The sequence below is a fragment of the Myotis lucifugus genome, unplaced genomic scaffold (assembly GCF_000147115.1).
Source record: "Myotis lucifugus unplaced genomic scaffold, Myoluc2.0 scaffold_6, whole genome shotgun sequence".
In the NCBI taxonomy this organism is placed as follows: Eukaryota; Metazoa; Chordata; class Mammalia; order Chiroptera; family Vespertilionidae; genus Myotis; species Myotis lucifugus.
The window spans coordinates 13,749,062-13,767,731 of NW_005871054.1; the positions used below are offsets into that span (position 1 = coordinate 13,749,062).

At 37.0% G+C, this 18,670-nt stretch overlaps 1 protein-coding gene across 3 annotated transcripts in view; it reads left to right on the forward strand.

Moving 5' to 3' along the window:
- The window catches only part of SRBD1 (S1 RNA binding domain 1), a 155,510-nt gene that overhangs the window by 119,458 nt on the left and 17,382 nt on the right, over window positions 1-18,670 (forward strand). For 2 of the 3 annotated variants that reach the window (XM_014447612.2, XM_023747165.1), the window contains exons 17-19: window positions 3,017-3,123; window positions 4,385-4,561; window positions 8,265-8,447. In XM_014447612.2, coding sequence (XP_014303098.1) covers window positions 3,017-3,123; window positions 4,385-4,561; window positions 8,265-8,447 — 467 coding nt within the window. The remainder of the gene's footprint in view (window positions 1-3,016; window positions 3,124-4,384; window positions 4,562-8,264; window positions 8,448-18,670) is intronic. The other variant, XM_006083397.3, reaches the window with a different exon arrangement.

An 18,670-nucleotide genomic window follows, 5' to 3' on the forward strand; every position in this document is an offset into this window, starting at 1 on the left:
CATTATTGACACTTCCAAATCTGGTAGTTTAGCTTAACTTCATTTTTTTTTCCTTCAAAGTTTAAATTGATTTACTTTAAGGACAACTTGTATTAACTCAGTTATAATATTACAATTTCTAATAATTGAAATTGAAAAATGTTATGCTCAATACATTCCACAAAATATACTGAAAGTTTGTAACTAAACTTGATTGAAAGAATCAGCATTTTACAAAAGATGGTAAACTTCTCATACTTATTTTTGATACCTTGCTTCATAACTCTGAAATGTGCCCTTTAGCCTCTCCATCAATCAGGGATCAAAATAACCATCATTTACCAGAAAATCAAATGAGATATCAGTGAACAAAACACATGTTCCTGGTTCATGTATGTATTCCTCTCAGATGATAGCCTCAGTAGACTGCATTATTTATTGTGCTGTTCCTTCCATGTTAAGGATATATACAACATGCTCTATGTGGTCTATTCTATTTCTTTCTGATTTTTTTTTTATGCTGGTGGCAAGCCACCAAATTAACTTTATGACCCACTAATTGGTCACAACCCTCAATTTGAAAACCACTGGTTTTAACCAGTCATTATCATCTGCTGGAGATGGGGCCAGCTTTCCCAAAGCACATGGCCTCACAGAGGTGGGGTGGATGCGGGAAACACAATCAGGCTTCTGTATGGAAGGAGAAAGGGGGTTAGAGGCTAGAGGTGAGATAGGCACCCAAGATTGTCTGCTACAGGGACTGCTCCTCATTTAGGAATCTCAAGCATGTCGTGTGCTTTGAAGTATGTGGAATTGTTTGTCTTTATCCTATTGGCTCCCAGCCATTACTCTTCGTTTTTCCTGTTTGTTTAGTTTTGTCTCTTTCCTCGGATAGTTTTTCTTGTTGCTGTCGTTGTCCTTGCCTTTACATTGTCCCTTGCCCTCACTTTTGTTTTTAAGTCCCCTTTTCATTTTGCTGTTTCTCATCTATTTAGATAAAGAAAAGACCATCCAGCTTCTTAAAAGCTGTAGCTCAAGAATGATCAGATTCTCAGTGAGGTCTTGGGTTTTTCTTTATGACCTTCTTCATAATTATGTTTGCTTATTAGATTTTTTAAAATAAAGTATTTTAGCTGTGGCCTGGATAGTTACCAACTAGGTTATTTCTGCAACACAAAGTAGTCCTGCACCCTTCAGTCTTCAGAACAAAAACTTCTGCGCTTACTAAGTGATGATGTAATCACAATACCTGGGCACCCTGTTTACTATATTGTCTTCCTGAGAGTTTGAGGTTGTCAAGCCTCTCCTTGTTTCCTTGAGATATCTGGAAAAAGACAAGGATGCTAACTCCCAGTTTCTTATCTGGGAACAATAGGAGGATCTTCAATTTTAGAATTATGAATAACAGCAAGTATGTTATGAACTATTCATTGTAGTAATCTGGCTTCAATTAGTCAACAAATATGCACTTTCAAATACTGCACTTCATCGCTTCTGCGATGCACATTTTCTTGCACGTTCACAGCTTTGAAATCAGGATGCATCTTCCCTTTAGTGGTGTCTGACAGTTGCCGTGGGCCCTACGACAAATAGTGCTGTATTTTCTCTGTGAACTTGATTGTTAATCCTGGAGACGGAGACGTGACTTTTGAAATTTACTTTTAGTCAATAAACCATCTAACAATAAAGCATTTAAGAAACTTCATAATGTTTTTCTCTCTCAAAAAAAATCTTTAAAAATTTTTTACAAGGGTGGGACTATCATCAAAGTTTATAGAATGAACACCTGAAGCTTGAAAGAAAATCCCAGATACTATAGAATATTTTTCTTTTAAGAAATGCTACATTATCAAGGCTCTTGATAACATAAAGGAAAATATTGTGTGGAAAACTTGGACATCTCTGAGTAAAGACGTGCTGCAGAAGAGTTGAATGTGAAGAAATTTTAGAATTACCTTAACCAGCTTAGATTGTTTATATATTTTTTTATCTATGCATGATATATGGTTATAAAACTTTCTGAATAAGTCTAAAAGAGCTCTTCTAATATTTAAAAAATAAAAATTGGAATGAATAGGAAAGCATTGTATCTTTGTTAAGTAGTAGAGTTTTTTCTTAGCGGTACATAAAATAATGGTGCTTCTTATAAGCAATATTATCTTCCATTTGTTGAAACATGAGAGTTTGAATTACTGTCAAACTCTTAGTATTAGAGTACTGCTTCCTATTATAGTTATAAGAAGAACTAAGGGAATACACATGCAAGTGAAGATAACACTGCAAAGCAGAAAGTGAATGATAGTGTGTTGCGAAGTAAGCTCCTGGAGCCAGCTTGTTAGGATGCAAATTCTCAGGCTACACCCTAGACCAGTGGTTCTCAACCTTCCTAATGCCGCGACCCTTTAATACAGTTCCTCATGTTGTGGTGACCCCCAACCATAACATTATTTTCATTGCTACTTCATAACTGTAATTTTGCTACTGTTATGAATCATAATGTAAATATCTGATATGCAGGATGTATTTTCATTGTTACAAACTGAACATAATTAAAGCATAGTGATTAATCACAAAAACAATATGTAATTATATATGTGTTTTCTGATGGTCTTAGGCGACCCCTGTGAAAGGGTCGTTCGACCCCCAAAGGGGTCGCGACCCACAGGTTGAGAACCGCTGCCCTAGACCTACTAAATCAAAAACCCTGGATGTGGGGCTCAGCAACCTGTGTTGTAACAAGCCCCCTGCAGGTGATTTTGATGGCATGCTAACGTTTGAGAGCCACTGCTCTTAGCAGAATTTTGGGAAAGGGATAAATGCTGGTGCTGTTATATTTGAGGGAAGTGTATGAGTAATTTAGAGAGAAAGAAAACACAGATTCCTTAAGTTCAGCTTAATTACCTCTGCTAACAGTGTGTTTAAAAGAAATGAAATTTACTATGCTGTGTGTTAGCCAGCTGTACAGGCAAAGTAATAGAACAGTCCAAGAATTTCATGTATTTTATTTTCAACTGATACTTGAATTTTGTCTTTTCAGCACGATGTATCCCAGACTTTACTCAAGGCAACACTGGACAGTGTTGTAGAAGAATGTGTCAGCTTTGTGGGAGTCGATATTAACATCTGTTCAGAAGTTTTGTTAAGGTGAGACAAGAAATCTGTGGACGAAGATCACAGAATCTTGAGTTTAACTGGCTATCCAGTTAGACCAAGGGGACACATGTGTAAAGTTGTCAAGTATAGAAAATCTGTGTGTTCATACATTGCTTTAGGTAATCAGTCAGAAGGGAAGACATCATTTAAGAAAAGAATTGTGACAGTTCCCATTATCATTTTAATACTGCAAGTCTAAAGCGAAGAGCATATGGTTGCCATTGAGCGCAATAGTTTTGCTAATAGAATTTAAATAAGGTTAACATGGAAAGGACCTGTTTCTCACCACACCAGAGTAGATATTTTTCACTAGTTTCGTCTCTTGCATACATCTGTCAAAGTTGGCAGGAACCAAAGGATAAATTCTGAGGGTTCAAGCTATGGTTACCATATTTTTACCTTGATTCCACAAGTAACATATCAAATCTTCATGGCACTATAATCACATCTTATATACTTTGTCTTTTTTTTCCTGGGGTTATGGAAGAGCTGCGTTTTTCATAGTTTGCATTTGTTACACAAGTCTTCTGATGCAGCACAAAATGCTGGACTCTGGAAAAGATCTGGACCCTTTTCCTTTGAAACGGATAGAGCAGAAGATACCCCTTCCATTTTGAGGTGTTGCCTTTCTGCCATAGCTATAAGCATTTATAATTCCACATATGGAATTCTGTAATAGAATTAAGATTCTCTTGAATAATAATCTTTTAATTAACATGAAGCAAACTATCTAATTATATAGTTTTCATAATAACCATGATATTCATGGATAAGCACCTTTCTATAGTTCAAGTCTTTTACATAAATGAGAACAGGCTGAAAAAAATAGTGTAGTAAATGCAAGTGTAGCTATTATAACTTCTGTTACCTCATCTTGTAGGCTAAACAGGAAGAGGCAAAATTGCAACTTGATTCAGAAAGATAAGGAATGTGAATACTGTAGAAATACTGCGGGGAACAGTCCTCTTTCTTGCACGGGTGTTAACCAGTGTACCAGCATCTTTATGGTTCTACTAGTTTTGTCATTGTTTTGCATTCTGTTCATCTTCCCTCCTCTTGGACAACTCTTTTTTTCCTCTGTCTTTCAGTTTAATTCCCTTTTTTTATTAATTAAACTTAGAGACATATGACAATATGTAATCAATTGCAATTTTTTAATGATACAAATGTTTTATATCATTGTCTTTTTAGATGAGAGCTTTTCCTTCAGTACTCTTGGAACTATTATTTCTCATTTTGTTTATTTTTCTAGGCATATTGCAGGACTCAATGCCAACCGAGCCAAAAGTATTATTGAATGGCGAGAGAAAAATGGGCCCTTCATCAACCGAGAACAGCTGAAGAAAGTGAAAGGACTGGGGCCAAAATCTTTTCAGCAGTGTGCTGGCTTCATCAGAATTAACCAGGATTATATTCGAAAATTGTGCAGGTGATTATTAATGTGTACACTTTAAAAATATATATATATATATATTATTGATATCAGAGAGGAAGGGAGAGAGAGAGAAATATCAATGATGAGAGAGAATCATTGATTGGTCGCCTCCTGCACGCCCCACATGGGGGATCAAGCCCACAACCCAGACATGTGCCCTGACTGGGAATTAAACCTGTGACCTCCTGGTTCATAGGTCGACGCTCAACCACTGAGCCACGCCAGCCGGGCTAACGTGTACACTTTTGATTTTTTTTATCAACCTTCTTCCTTACTGTTACCCATCCTACTCACTGGCATGAATTATAAGTGTCTGTTTATTTCTTCACTCAAGATATGTTGACTGTCTAATGTTTGCTAGGCACTGGGAATACAGCAGTGAAAAAATAAACAAATTCCCTGTTTTTATGGAGTTAAATTTTAATATGTGAGACAGACAATAAATAAACTAGAAAAACTATATCAGCTATAGTAAGTGTTATAAAAATTAGAGAGGTACAACATTATCTTGGGAAGCAGTACAACTGCTTTATATGAGTTATTCATTGAAAAGTTATATGAGCCAAATTTTGAATAAAATTAAGGAGCCATGTCCTGGCTGGTGTATTCAATGGTTAGAGCATCAGCCTGTACATGAAAGGGTCTTTCTTGGTTTGATTACTGGTCAAGGGCACATACCTTGGTTGGCTCTCTGCTCCCGGTTGGGGTCACATGCGGGAGGCAACCAGTTGATGTCTCTCTCTCACATCAATGCTTCTCTCTCTCTCTCTCTCTCTCTCTCTCTCTTTCTCTCTCTCTCTCTCTCTCTCCCACTGTCTTTGAAAAGCAATGGAAAAATATCCTCCTTTGAGAATTAACAACAAAAAAATTTAAAAAGCAAGAAATTAAGAAGCCAGGAGCCAGCCATTCAAGGAAAAGTAAATAGTATGTACACAAGGCAGGCCCAGTGTTGGTGTATTCAGGAAACTCAGGCCAGTGTGACTGGAGCTTCCTAAGTGGGAAGGACTGGTACAAGGTGAAGTGACAAAGAGGACTTCACAATGGCCAGTTCATATTGGCAGCGGTTGTCTGAGCATGGTCAGACTTCCTCATTCCCTCTATCTCTGAAAACTGACCAAAGCATTAATTATCTGTTCTGTTGATAAAGAGCTAATTTTTGCTTTCTAATTCTGTTAACATAAAAGCAAAGAAATTGGGTAAACTTCTTAGCATTATTTATGAAATAATAGCTTTTATGTATTTTCTACCTTGGGACCACCTGGTTCATTTATTTATTTTTTCTTTGGCAAAATTATAACAAAAGTAATATGGACAAATAATCTTTATTTTGGAAAAGACTAAGGGAAAACCAGCCCCAGTGGATAGTACAATACAATGTAAATCTGTACTAACTAAACAATTTGTTTTTGTTGTAGAAATACATAGACCAGAATAGAGTCTGAAATCCACAACATACACATGGAATTTAGTTTATAATAAAGGTGATGTTTCAAATAGTGGGTAAAATGATTAATTATCAAATAAATGGTTTTATAGCAACTGGCAGGAATTTGGTATGTGTGGGGGAAAGTCGTTCCACCTCATACCCTATATCCAGATAAATTCCAGTTGGATCCTAGACTTAAATGGAAAAAATGAAACTGTAAACGTACCAGAAGCAAACATGCGTAAATTATGCAGAACATTGGAGTGGTGGAAGTTCTTTCTAAGTAGACCACAAAACCTAGAAGCCAGAAATGGGAAAAAAACAAAAAGAGGATAAAATAATCACATGTTTCTTAGTTTATGTTTTTTGAACACTTGGTTAGAAAATTCATACAGTAAAAATAGAAGAAAATGTAAAGGGCAATCTCTTATTTTAAAATAGTTTCTTATAATGCTTTCTAAAAATAAAATTTTATATCAGCTTATATATGTGTTATTTTAAAATGCATATAGAAGAGATCATTCTATACAACTACTTGAAACTTGCTTTATTTGTTTCAGTAATATATCTTGGATCTCTTTCCAAATATTACTTATAGATTTATATCATTTTTTAATAATGTCTGCATAGTATTTAATTTATGGATGGGCTGTAGTTTAATCAGTGTCCGGTTGGTGAACATTTGTTTTAAAACTTTCCATTTTTTCAACTAATTATGAAGTACCTGGAGATTCATGACTGTTGTATCTTTTTAAAAAATATATATTTTTTTATTGATTTCAGAGAGGAAGGGAGAGGGAGAGATAGAAACATCAAAGATGAGAGAGAATCATTGATTGGCTGCCGCCTGCACGCCCCAAACTGGGGATTGATCCCGCAACCCGGACATGTGATCTCCTGGTTCATAGATCGACGCTCAACCACTGAGCTACGTTGGTCGGGCTGTTGTATCTTCCTGATAGGTTATACCTTTATTCAGAATGGAATTTTCTATCTCATTGAATATTTTTTGCTTGGAAATCTATTTTGTTTGCTATCTATGTTGCTATATTTGCCTTTTGGAACATGCTTAATATACTTTCAAATTTTACTGGCAATTGATTTCTGTAACTCATGTAAACAAATATATTTGATGGTTTTGCTCAATCATTTATTAATGTAATCAATGTATTGTATTTATTGTTTTGTTTGGACTTAATTTTCCATCCTCTATTTTCTCTTCATCATGCTTTTTCTTATTCTTTTCCTTTTATGCTGTTCATCGGATTTCCCACTTAACAAGTTTTCTCCTTGTTTTCCACCTCATTTTTTATCTCCCCTTAGTGATTTCATGTTGAATATATTTTATTCTTCTGGGGATTGTATTTGAAGTTAATTTGGACTGACCTCTGGTGTCTCTGTCCTTCTGAAGAAAACCAGAACCTTAGGGTCTTTCCCAACCTTCTACTTTTCCTCTACATCCTGGGGTGAGATGACCTGGGATTTTAGTTTCAGACTGTCCTTTTGTATGTTACTCATGAGAAATTATCTAACTTAGTAAGTTTCTATGGTTTTTGTTCTTATTGTTTCTTGTAGCCCACATTAACATTTTTTTTATGGAATTTTGCTGGAATTCTTTTCAGAGAGGAAATATTATGTGGGTTACACTTTATTTCTTAGATGTCTGAAAATGATTTTAAATAAATGCTAGTTTGGCTGGGTATATGATTCTAGATTCAAAATTATTTTCTCTTAAAACTTAAGATATTGCACCATTGTGTTCTGGCTTCTGCTGTTTGTCAGTGAGAAATTTGATACCGGTCAGATTCTAGTTCCTATTGAAGAAATCTGTTTTATTTTTCTCTTTTGATTTATAAAATCATATTCTAAAGCTTCTCTACACTGTGTCAAATATGAGTCTTTTTTCAATTTATCCTATTTTGTACTCAGTAGGTTCTTTTAATTTGAGAATTTGTATTTTTCCTCTGCTCTCGAAAATCATCTTTTCCTTCTCCTTTCCCTCCTTCTTATTTATTTCTCTCCATTGTCTTTTCTCTTCTAGAATGCCAGTTATACAGGCTGAATTAGTTAAGAATGTTTTTGGCTTTAAGTAACAGAAAATCCTTTTGACAGTGTTTAAACAAATAAGTGGTAATTTCTGTGAAGTGAATGGTCAGAATCTGGTTGCTGTTTGTGTATGGCAGAGAAATAAGCACATTTTTAATGAGAGCTTCTTTTCTTTTCTACCCAACCCTCACCGTGTCCCCCACCCCTTGTTTCAAATGCTTACAGTAGTCAGCACACTGAATCTGCAGGCTCAAGTCAGAGAGTTGCCGTGACATCTCTAGCAGGTGTTGAGGTCACAAGTGAGAAGCCGGGCAAGAAGAAGAGCAAAACCGCAGCGAATGTTGTACTGAAGCCAGATCCTTTGGACCAAACTTGTATTCATCCGGAGTCATATAACATAGCCATGAGGTAAGTCTGAGGCCCATGTGAGAATTCTCCATGCCCAGTATAAGTTCTCTACAGCAAATGGCCTTTGTTTTGGTATAATGGGGACTTTAAATATATGACCATGTTTAACATGACAACATTTTTCAGAAGTTCCGCATTGCTGAGTTATGTGGCACATTATTTTATTTCAGTGAGGAATGAAACCATTATTCCTGGAGCAGTGTCAAGCCAATAAACCCTGGTACTAATGGGGAAGTGTGTGTAATGGAAATTGCATGGCACTCTCTCTGTTTGTTTTGGAAATTAACAAGACACAAATGACTAGCACCTGGCTTAAAGCTCATGCTTATCTAAAGATAAAGCCCTTTTGAAAGTAAACAGCCAACACTCAGATTTCTTAAGAAATATTGCCCAGCTTGGTTATTATAGCCTCTAAGAAATGATGTACTTTTAAAGAGCATACATTAACACAGGATGATATGGGGGTGGGGAGTGGGGTAAGGCTTTAAAAGAAAAAACTTTTACTATCACATTCGATTAGTTCAACAAATTTTAGTTCAGAAACAGTGACTTGCTACGTAACAATAGTTTGTTTTTAGTGAGTAAAGTGACCGTGGGCTTAAAAATAGTGAATATTTTAACTTTGGTTGACTCCAAAGTGAGATTTTTAAACTTATTTTGACATAACTGATGTTTGATAAATGTAATTGGTTTGCTTTCTTTAAAAAAATGTTTAAAATTATAGGCTATATAACACATTGTAGAGAACTTAGAAAATAGAACAAAAGCAGTAAAAAATAATATTTTATCAAACATCAAAACAGTGGTACTTGTTTTTCTCCCATCATTTTATTATGAATTTTAAACATACACAAAAGTTAAACATTTTTTTACAAAGAATTCCTATATACCCACACCTAGATTTTATAGTTTATCATGCCTGTTTTTCTACTTATCTATCCATCTATTTGTCCATCAGTCCATCTTATTCTTTTCTTTATTTTAAGAGAAAGTTTCAGATATCAATATACTTTAACTAATGCTTCAGCATGCATATTATTAACTAGAATTCTATCATTCTTAGCAGTGTTTGTGCATGTGTGTGTGTGTGTTTGAGGTAAAATTCACACAGTTAAATTGCAAGTGGACATTAGCTGAGTTTTAGCAAATAAATAGTTGTATCTGTGTAACCCAAACCACTATCAAGATTTTAAAAAATTGCCATTGTCCTAGAAGGTTCCCTTGTACCTCTTCCCAGACAATCTCTACCCCAGCCTGTAAGAGCTAACCACATGTTCTGACTTTTCTCTGCCAGCGATTAGTTTGCCTCTTCTAGAACTTCTTATAAACAATACCATGAATCTGCCACAGTTTATTCCCCTTATTAAAGGAAATTTGCCCACTTCCACTGTTGTTATTGACATTTGTTTCCATTTATCTGGGAAAATACTTAGGACAGGATTTTCCGGGTCATAAGGTAGATGAATGTTTCGTTTTCTTTAACTTCCAGACTTTACTGCAATGTAGTTGTACCATTTCATACTCCCACCAGTAATTCTTAGAGTTCTGGTTACTTGGTAGTTTGGCCATCACTTGATGTTAGTCTTTTTAATTTTAGCCATCCTAGTGTGTGTGTAGTAGTATTTCTTGGTGGGTTTGATTTGCAATTCTCAGATGACATTGAACACTTTCTCATGTACTTGTTAGCCATTTGTATATCTTCCTTTGTGAACTATCTGTTCATATCATTTAGCCATTTTCCAATTGAGTTGTTTTTCTTTGTATTATTATTATTATTTTTAATATATATTTTATTGATTTTTTTACAGAAAGGAAGGGAGAGGGACAGAGAGCCAGAAACATCAATGAGAGAGAAACATCGATCAGCCGCCTCCTGCACATCCCCCAATGGGGATGCGCCCGCAACCGAGGCACATGCCCTTGACCGGAATCGAACCCTGGACCCCTGAGTCTGCAGGCCGACGCTCTATCCACTGAGCCAAACCGGTCAGGGCGTCTTTGTATTATTGAGTTGTGGGAGTTTTAAAAATATTTTTGGAGTCAGTCGAATGTGTGCTTCACATTTTGTCCTAGTTTCGGGCTTACCTTTTTATTTTCTTGTTGGTATCTTTTTATGAGCAGAAGTTTTGTTTTAATTTTGATGATGTTTTATTTAGCAATTTTTAAATAGTTGTTACTGCTTTCTAAGTCTACCTCAGGTCATGAATGTATTTAGTATTTTCCTCTAAAAGCTTGATGGTTTTAGCTTTTACATTTAGATCATCTGAAATTACATTTTGTGTCTGCTTGAAGTAGGGGTCAAGGCTCATTTTCTTTCTTCATTATGAACATTGTTATTCCAGCACCATCGTTGAAAAACAGCAACAACAAAACTTGCCTTACCCATTGCTTTGGTGACTTTGTTGAAAATCAAATGACTGTCTTGAGTGGGTGGGCCTGTTTCTGGCTCTCCGTTCTGTTTCATTGATCTGTTTCTCAATAACACACTATCTTGATTACTGTAATTTTAAGGTAAGTTTTTCAAGTCAGATAGTATAAGTCATTTAACTTATGGGGGTACGTTCTCTCTTCCCGAGACCAGTGCCGAAAGAGAGCGAACCGGTTCTTTGAGTAGAGGCGCTTGGGATTGAGAAAGAAATGAAAGAGACAAGACACAGAAATAGAAAAAGCTGGGTCTGGGTGGGCTTCTGCCCTCTGATGGAGGAACAGACAGGGGACCCAGCACCGGAATCACATGTTTAATTTATACCCAAATACCAGGAAGTTACATCAGTTCTGGGTGGGGCCATCTGGTGGGCAGGACGAGCAGCTCAGGGCCCCTCCCACAGGGCGGGGCCAGTCAGAGGGAGGAGAGTCCTATTCATTTCTGGTGCTTGGCTGGATCTACATCTCAAAAACCCACTCCCCAGCACCTGGGCTGCAAAGATAAGAGTCAATGCTGAGAACACATGGCCATTTTGGTTAGATGTGTAACCAAGGCTCGGCTCTGCCAGTCACCTTGGGTTCAGCTGACAATATTTTAAGAAGCATGCCTTGTGTCTTCCCTGGCAGGGGGCCCTTTACATTAACTTTGTTCTTGTTAAATATTACTCCGAATATTCTAGGTTATTTGTGTTTTACTATAAATTTTAGAATGAGATTGTCAATGTTCATTAAAAAACAAAACAAAAAAAATCTGGTGGGATTATGATTATGATTCATTGAGTCTATAGGTGAATTTAGGGATAGTTGATATCATCCTAATATTAAGTCTTTTTACCCCAAGTTTATTATGTCTTTCTATTTATTTAGGTCTTTCATTTCTCTCCACATGTTTTTTAGTTTCCAGTTGCAGGTCTTGCATATAATTTATTAAATGTATTTATATTTTTCAACACTATTGTAAATGGAATTTTTAAATTTTGCTGCTAATAGTAAAAAGACAATCTTTATAGTAACTTTGTATCCTGCGTCCTTGCTAAATTCATTTACTAGTTCTAGTAGATGTTTGTAGATTCTTTAAGTTTTCCTATATAAGCAATTACGTTGTCAGCAAGTAGATAAAATCTTTACTTCTTTTTATTTTTAATCATCAGGCTTTTTATTTCTTTTTCCTGCCTATTGCAATGGTCACCACCATCAGTACTGTGTTGAATAGGAATGGTGAGAGTGGACATCCTTGTCATGCTCTGAATCTTTCAGCACATGTTCTGATTTTATTAATATAAAAAAATTTGTGGTCTCACATTATAACAGCGGTTCTCAACCTGTGGGTTGCGACCTCTTTGGCAGTCGAACGACCTTTCACAGGGGTCGCCTAAGACCATCCTGCATATCAGATATTTACATTACGATTCATAACAGTAGCAACATTACAGTTATGAAGTAGCAACAAAAATAATTTTATGGTTGGGTCACATGAGGAACTGTATTTAAAGGGCCAGAAGGTTGAGAACCACTGCATTATAGTAATTGTATTTTTAGGGTTTGTTGTTTCTGAAGATGGTTTTTTCTATTTTCTTTCTGATATAAGCACAATTTTTTGTTTCTGAATATTTCTTTTTTTAAAGGCTAAATCCTGTGATTGAACTGTAATTTAGTAATAGTAGTACTAGTAGTGATCTTTATGGTGGATTCCTAGAAGTGAAATAACTCTGCCAAAGGGTTTGAAAGTTTATGTGACTCTTGCTATACATTGCCAAGTAACATACTGATTTATAATGCCACCAGCCATGTTCAAGCCTGAGAAATCTTTCATTTCTCCAGTCAGACAGGACTTTTCTGCCAATTTTCACATGAGCCAGTTTCTGCTTGTGGAGCATGAAAGCCCTACCAGTGACTTCACCCCTTTCTATGCTTCCTTTGGGAGTAGCCTTGTCTCTCAGAAGCAGGGTACTTGTACCCTGTTTCATGAGAAATTTCTTCTACACGGAGACAAAACTGGTAATTTATCTAATTAAGCTTACCATCCTCATTATCCACTTTGGAACTATGGTAGTTATTTCTGGCTTTCAGGTATACTTAGTGTAGACATCTCTCAACATAGGTAATTCATACTTCCTATAGTGTTACATAAGTATCTTCCTAGAGAACAAAAGGCCACTAGGGATATTAGGTCATTGGTTTGCCTTCAGTGTTGTGAGGGTCAGTTCTATTGCAGTAGGTTTCAATTTTAGTTATAACAGAAAGCCAATAAGAACATAAATGACTTTAATGCCATCCTACCTATAATGTCACTCTCAGAAACACACCAACATCTAAAGCCATTAAGTCTTTTTATTTTTTTATATATAGTCTTCTCTCTTACATTCACATTATAGAAAATTGAGATGATATTTTGTAACCTAAGTTAGTCATTTAAAAAAAATCTCTCTCGTTTTACTATTTTTGTTGTTTATAAAGACTTACATGTAGGGATCACCTATTAAATGTTGAAGTGGTTTGTTATATGGGCTGAATTTTTTTCTAGTTTACCTTTTATTTCTACTTGTAATACTTTGTTTTTGAAATAGATGTTTAATTTTTAAGAAATAAACTTTTTACTCTTTCTCTTGCTTTTATTCAAATTGGTATTCTCTTAAGATCAATTCATTGATCTTCCCTTCTTTTCCCAGATTTTTTATGGTTTTATTTTTTACTCTATGAGTTTTATTTTTTTAAATGTGTTTTTATTGATTTTAGAGAGACAGGAAGGGAGAGGGAGAGAGATAGAAACATTGATGAGAGATCTATTGGCTGTCTCCTACACGCCCCCTACTGGGGATCAAGCCTGCAACACGGGCATGTGCCCTGACCAGGAATTGATCTGATGACCTCTTAGTTCCTGGGTCGATACTCAACCACTGAGCCATACCAGGTGGGCTATGAGTTTTATTGCTTATGATGTTATTCATCATTTAGAATGTACAAAGCATTGTGGTAAGACCTGAAGAATATAACAATGAATAGAGGTGATTTATGTTCTCAAGGGGCCTTCCAAAATAGGGTAAAACTTACCGATAATCATAGTAGAGGTCAATAATTAGTAAGTGCTGTTTAAGTGAGCACAAAGATTGTTCAGAGGAGAAAGAGATTATTTCTAGACAAGGGCATGTTATAAGGTTTCATGCAGGAGGGCACATTTGGACAGGTCTTTTAAAGATTTCAACCAGTAGAAATTGGAAAACAGATGTCTAAAGGGTTAGGGAAAGGAAAATATAGCTCTGGTCAGGTTTGGGGAGTAGTTAATCGTCAAATGAAAGCAAACACTCATTGAATACTTCCGCATTACCAGGCACTTTAGAAGCATTATCTTGTTTAAACCTCACAGCAATCTTGTAAGGTTGGTACTATTATTATTCCCACTTCTTTAGGTATTCTACAGAATCTCAGGTGGGTAGAGTAAGTTGTCTAAGATAACTCAGCTGATGGAAACACGATTTGAACCACATCTATGACACTCCAAAGCCTGAGCTTTTAACTAGGTCACAATTAAAAAGCTGTTTTGGAGCCACATTTAGATGTAATCATATTGGTCCTTCAGATTAAGGGTATCACACCCTTAAAGACAGTATGTGTTCAGCACAGAAAAAATGAGAGCATTGTAACTTGTCTTGTGTGTGCCTCTTGAGGGAAAAAAAAAAAGAGGAAGAAAGGAACAAGTATCTGGAATATGTTGGCTTTGAGTGTTACTCTCTCTCATCACATGGCTGAAATTAGACTCTGCCTTTCCTCTGGAGAAAACATTACCCCCTCTAATAAAGGAAGCTTTGCCTATTTATTTTATTAAAGGATCTGTAGGAAATGGACGCTTCACTTAGAGTGTGCAGAATTTTATGCTGTTTTGCTGCAGATGTGATGTTTCCTGAATTTTGCACTAAAAAGAATTCCCTTTCATTATGTGTTTTAGAATGAAATGTGTGCATTTCAAAATAAGCAGCTTGATGGTGATCATATTTGGTATCTTCTCATTTTAGGAGAGGAACTACTATGGAGCAGAAATAGCATATTCATACTAGTGATGTTCCCATCTCTGCCAGAAGATGTTTTTAAGAGAGAGAAAAAGAGAGAGTTGAGTAATAGTGCAAGGTCCTTAAAAACATATCAAAGAATCCATATTATAGAAGGTATAAGGAGAACATAGGGTTAAGAAACCTACTTTTGCCCTAGCTGGTTTGGCTCAGTGGATAGAGCGTCGGTCTGCGGACTGAAGGGTCCCAGGTTCGATTCCAGCCAAGGGCACATGCCTGGGTTGCGGGCTTTATCCCCAGTGGGGGATGTGCAGGAGGCAGCCAATCAATGATTCTCTCTCATCATTGATGTTTCTATCTCTCTTTCCCTCTCCCTTCCTTTCTGAAATCAATAAAGATATATTTTTTAAAAAAAAAAGAAACCTTTTACTACAGTCAGATTTTCCTTCAATAGTCCTTTGAAGCTATTTTGTGCTAAATCTCTTTTACTTGTTTCAGGATCTTCTCACATTTACGTGAGTACTTTACTAAGAAAACTCAAAGCTACCTTACAATCCCCTTCCTTAGATTATCTCCATATCTTTACTTATTCTGTCCCATACTTCCTAAGCTACCCTTCCATCTCGTGATTCTGTTTTCCCCCCACCTTCACTCCTCACAGGTTGCTGCCAAGGACTCAACCTTGACATTGTCTTGATCTCTCTGTGTTGTTGCCTCACCTCGAAATATTTGGGGAGTGGGGTAGGAAGTGATGACAGCTAAATGAATAAGGTTTAGCTTTGTAAAGTTTTATGACTCTTGTATTGTTAATGTCTCTACCACTTACTCCTTTCCTTTTGTCCCACAGGCATATTATTGTGGTGGCCTCCCCTTTCTCCATTCCCTAAGAGCTAAAAGCAGCACCGCCTTTTATCTTATTTCCCCCAGCACTTCTATCTCATTGCTCCTTCTTTTCATTGCCAAACTTCTCGGAAGAATAACCCGCCTCTAATTCTTACTGCTTGCTTCCTCCCAGTCCCTTACAGATTGGCTTCTCTCCGCAGCACGCTTCTGAAAGTCCTTTTTCAACTAGTCATCTCCTGTTGTCAAAACCAGAGGCCTCTTTCTGTCCTTAAACCACTTACTCATTCTGCCACATTTGACACCATCAGCTTACTGACCTTCCATGACTTTTGTTTTCATTTTCTACCTTCTCTGAGTTCTCTTCTTCTCTGGCCCTTTACATATAGATACTCTTTGAGTTTTTTACCTTTGCTACCTTCTCCTCTTGTCCCGCAGGCTCCCTGGGATGATTTTATCCACTCACAGGACATCTTTATCTCGCACCATCTCCACTGATAATTCCAACCCTACATTTCAGCATCTCTAGTCCAGATCTTTCTCCTAAACTCTAGCTCTCTCTTTCGATTTGCCTGCAAGAGATTTTTTCATGATTATATTAGCAAATCAAACTCAATATATCTAAAGTAAAACTTGTTTCCTCCTTTTATCCCTTCCTTTGTAACTCCCTCTTCTTCTCCTCCCATCAAGTGAAAGATGATGATGACTGAGACTAAGATGATAGTGGAAGAGTTGGTGAGAAGTGGTCAGATTCACCAGCATCACACAAAAACAAGGCAGACAAACAAAGAACTTGGTCTTTCTCTCTCGTCTCATATGAATGGTTAATAGCACTACTGCCTTTCCATTAACTGGGCTAAAGTGGACAGAATCACTCATTTATTCATTAAGCATATACCTTCTGGGTTCCTGCTATATTCAAATACTGTTCTGCAACCTTGGAATACATTCAAAGATCCCTGCTCTCAAGGACAGAGACAGTAAACAGCATAATAAATCAGCTGTGTAAAATAATAAAGGTGATAAGTGATATGGGAAAAAGAAAGAGCAGATGAATGGGGATCAGGATTTATCAGAATTATGGGTAAGAGCTTGCAAACTTAAATAGAACAATCAGGGTAGGTCTCATTGACAAGGTGACATTTGAGTGAAGTCTTGGTGGAGGTAAAGGGGTTAGCTGTGCAGACATCCTGGGAAGAGTGGTCAGACAGTGTAAAGGCTGTAATGTGGAAGCAGGACTGCCAACTTCAGGGAATAGCAAGGAGGCCAGTGTGCTAGAGCCTAGTGAGCAAGGAAGTGAAAAATAGGAAATTAGGCCAAAAGGGCTTTGGGAGGTTATGTTAGGGACTTGGCCTTAATTCTGAGTGATTTGGGAGCCATAGCAGGATTTTATGCTGAAGAGTGACATGCTGTGACTTACATGTCAAAAGGATTCTGTTGTCTGCTGTGTTGAGACTAGATGATAAGGTGCAAAAGTAGAAGCAGGGAGACCAGTTAGACTAATTGAGTAATCAAGTGAAAGATGATGATGACTGAGACTAAGATGATAGTGGAAGAGCTGGTGAGAAGTGGTCAGATTCTGGCTATCTTTTTAAAGCAGAGCCAATGTGATTTACTGACAGATTGGATGAAAGGTATGAAAGACAGTAACTGTGGGTGTGAATGGCAAAGGTAATACACTAGAAGACGAAGTGAAACTCATTGTAATGGAGGGAAATGGGGGTGAAAGAAGTTAAGGAACTAAACTTTGATCACTCCCCTGGTGATCTCTTCTAGTCTCGTGGCTTTAAAGACTTTCATAAGCACATGACTCTTAAATTCATGTCCTCCGCCCCATCCACTCTTCCACACTCCAGACTGGTGCATCCAACTGCCTCTTTGACATCTCAGACCTAACATGCCTTAAACTGAACTCCAGGTCTTCCTCAACATCTTGTTCCCAACTATGGCTTCTCAGATGAAGACAATTCATTCTTTCTGTTTTTCAGTCCCAAAGCCTTGAAGTCATTCTTGACCTTATGAGATACCCCTGTCTAGAGATGACCCCTTTCTCCTGTGAACAACTCTGTGTTTCACGGAAACACTTACTAATTATTGACCTTATTATGGTTATTGGTAAGTTTTATCCTCCCTATTTTGGAAGGCTCCTTGAGGACATAAATCACCTCTATTCATTTTCATATTCTTCAGGGCTTATTGCACTGTTTTGCTCATTCTAAGTGATGAATAAAGTTGCCAACAACAAAATATATTGGCTAAAAAATGAAACCATAAAGAATATAAGAAAATATGGGGAACATTGAATTGACCTTAGAAATCAAGGATCTTAAGGGATGACTAATCTATATATATAAAAGCCTAAGCGACCGAAAGGCCAGTGGAATGGTTGAACGGTCGCTATGACGCACACTGACCACCAGGGTTCAGATGCTCAACACACAGGATCGGGCTCTCCCCCCACCCCCACCCCCCAACACACACACACACACACACACACACACACACCCATCTGGATTGGGCCTGCAGGGATTGGGCTGAAACCAGCTATTCAACATCCCCCAAGAGGTCCTGGATTGCAAGAGGGCGCAGGGCAGGCCAAGGGACCCCACCAGTGCACGAATCAGTGCACCGGGCCTCTAGTCTTATATAAAAGCGAGAAAAGGAATAATAGATTTAAAATTTTGTAATTAAAAAGCTTCTTCCACTTTACCCCACTTATTCATAATAGACTTGGATTATGAAAAGGAATATTGTGGTTAAAGTAAAGCTGTGAGCCTCTCTAATTGTCCTTGTTCCTGCAAAATAAATAGGCTAGTTAGTTATAATTGTAGGCTGTAAGCTACAGAACAGGGACTTTATGAATCTGGTTTATTCTATCCCTATCACGGAATACAGACTGATATGGCAATATTTGTTTAATGAAGGAATAAACAACAGCAATAGAAAGTGTAAAGA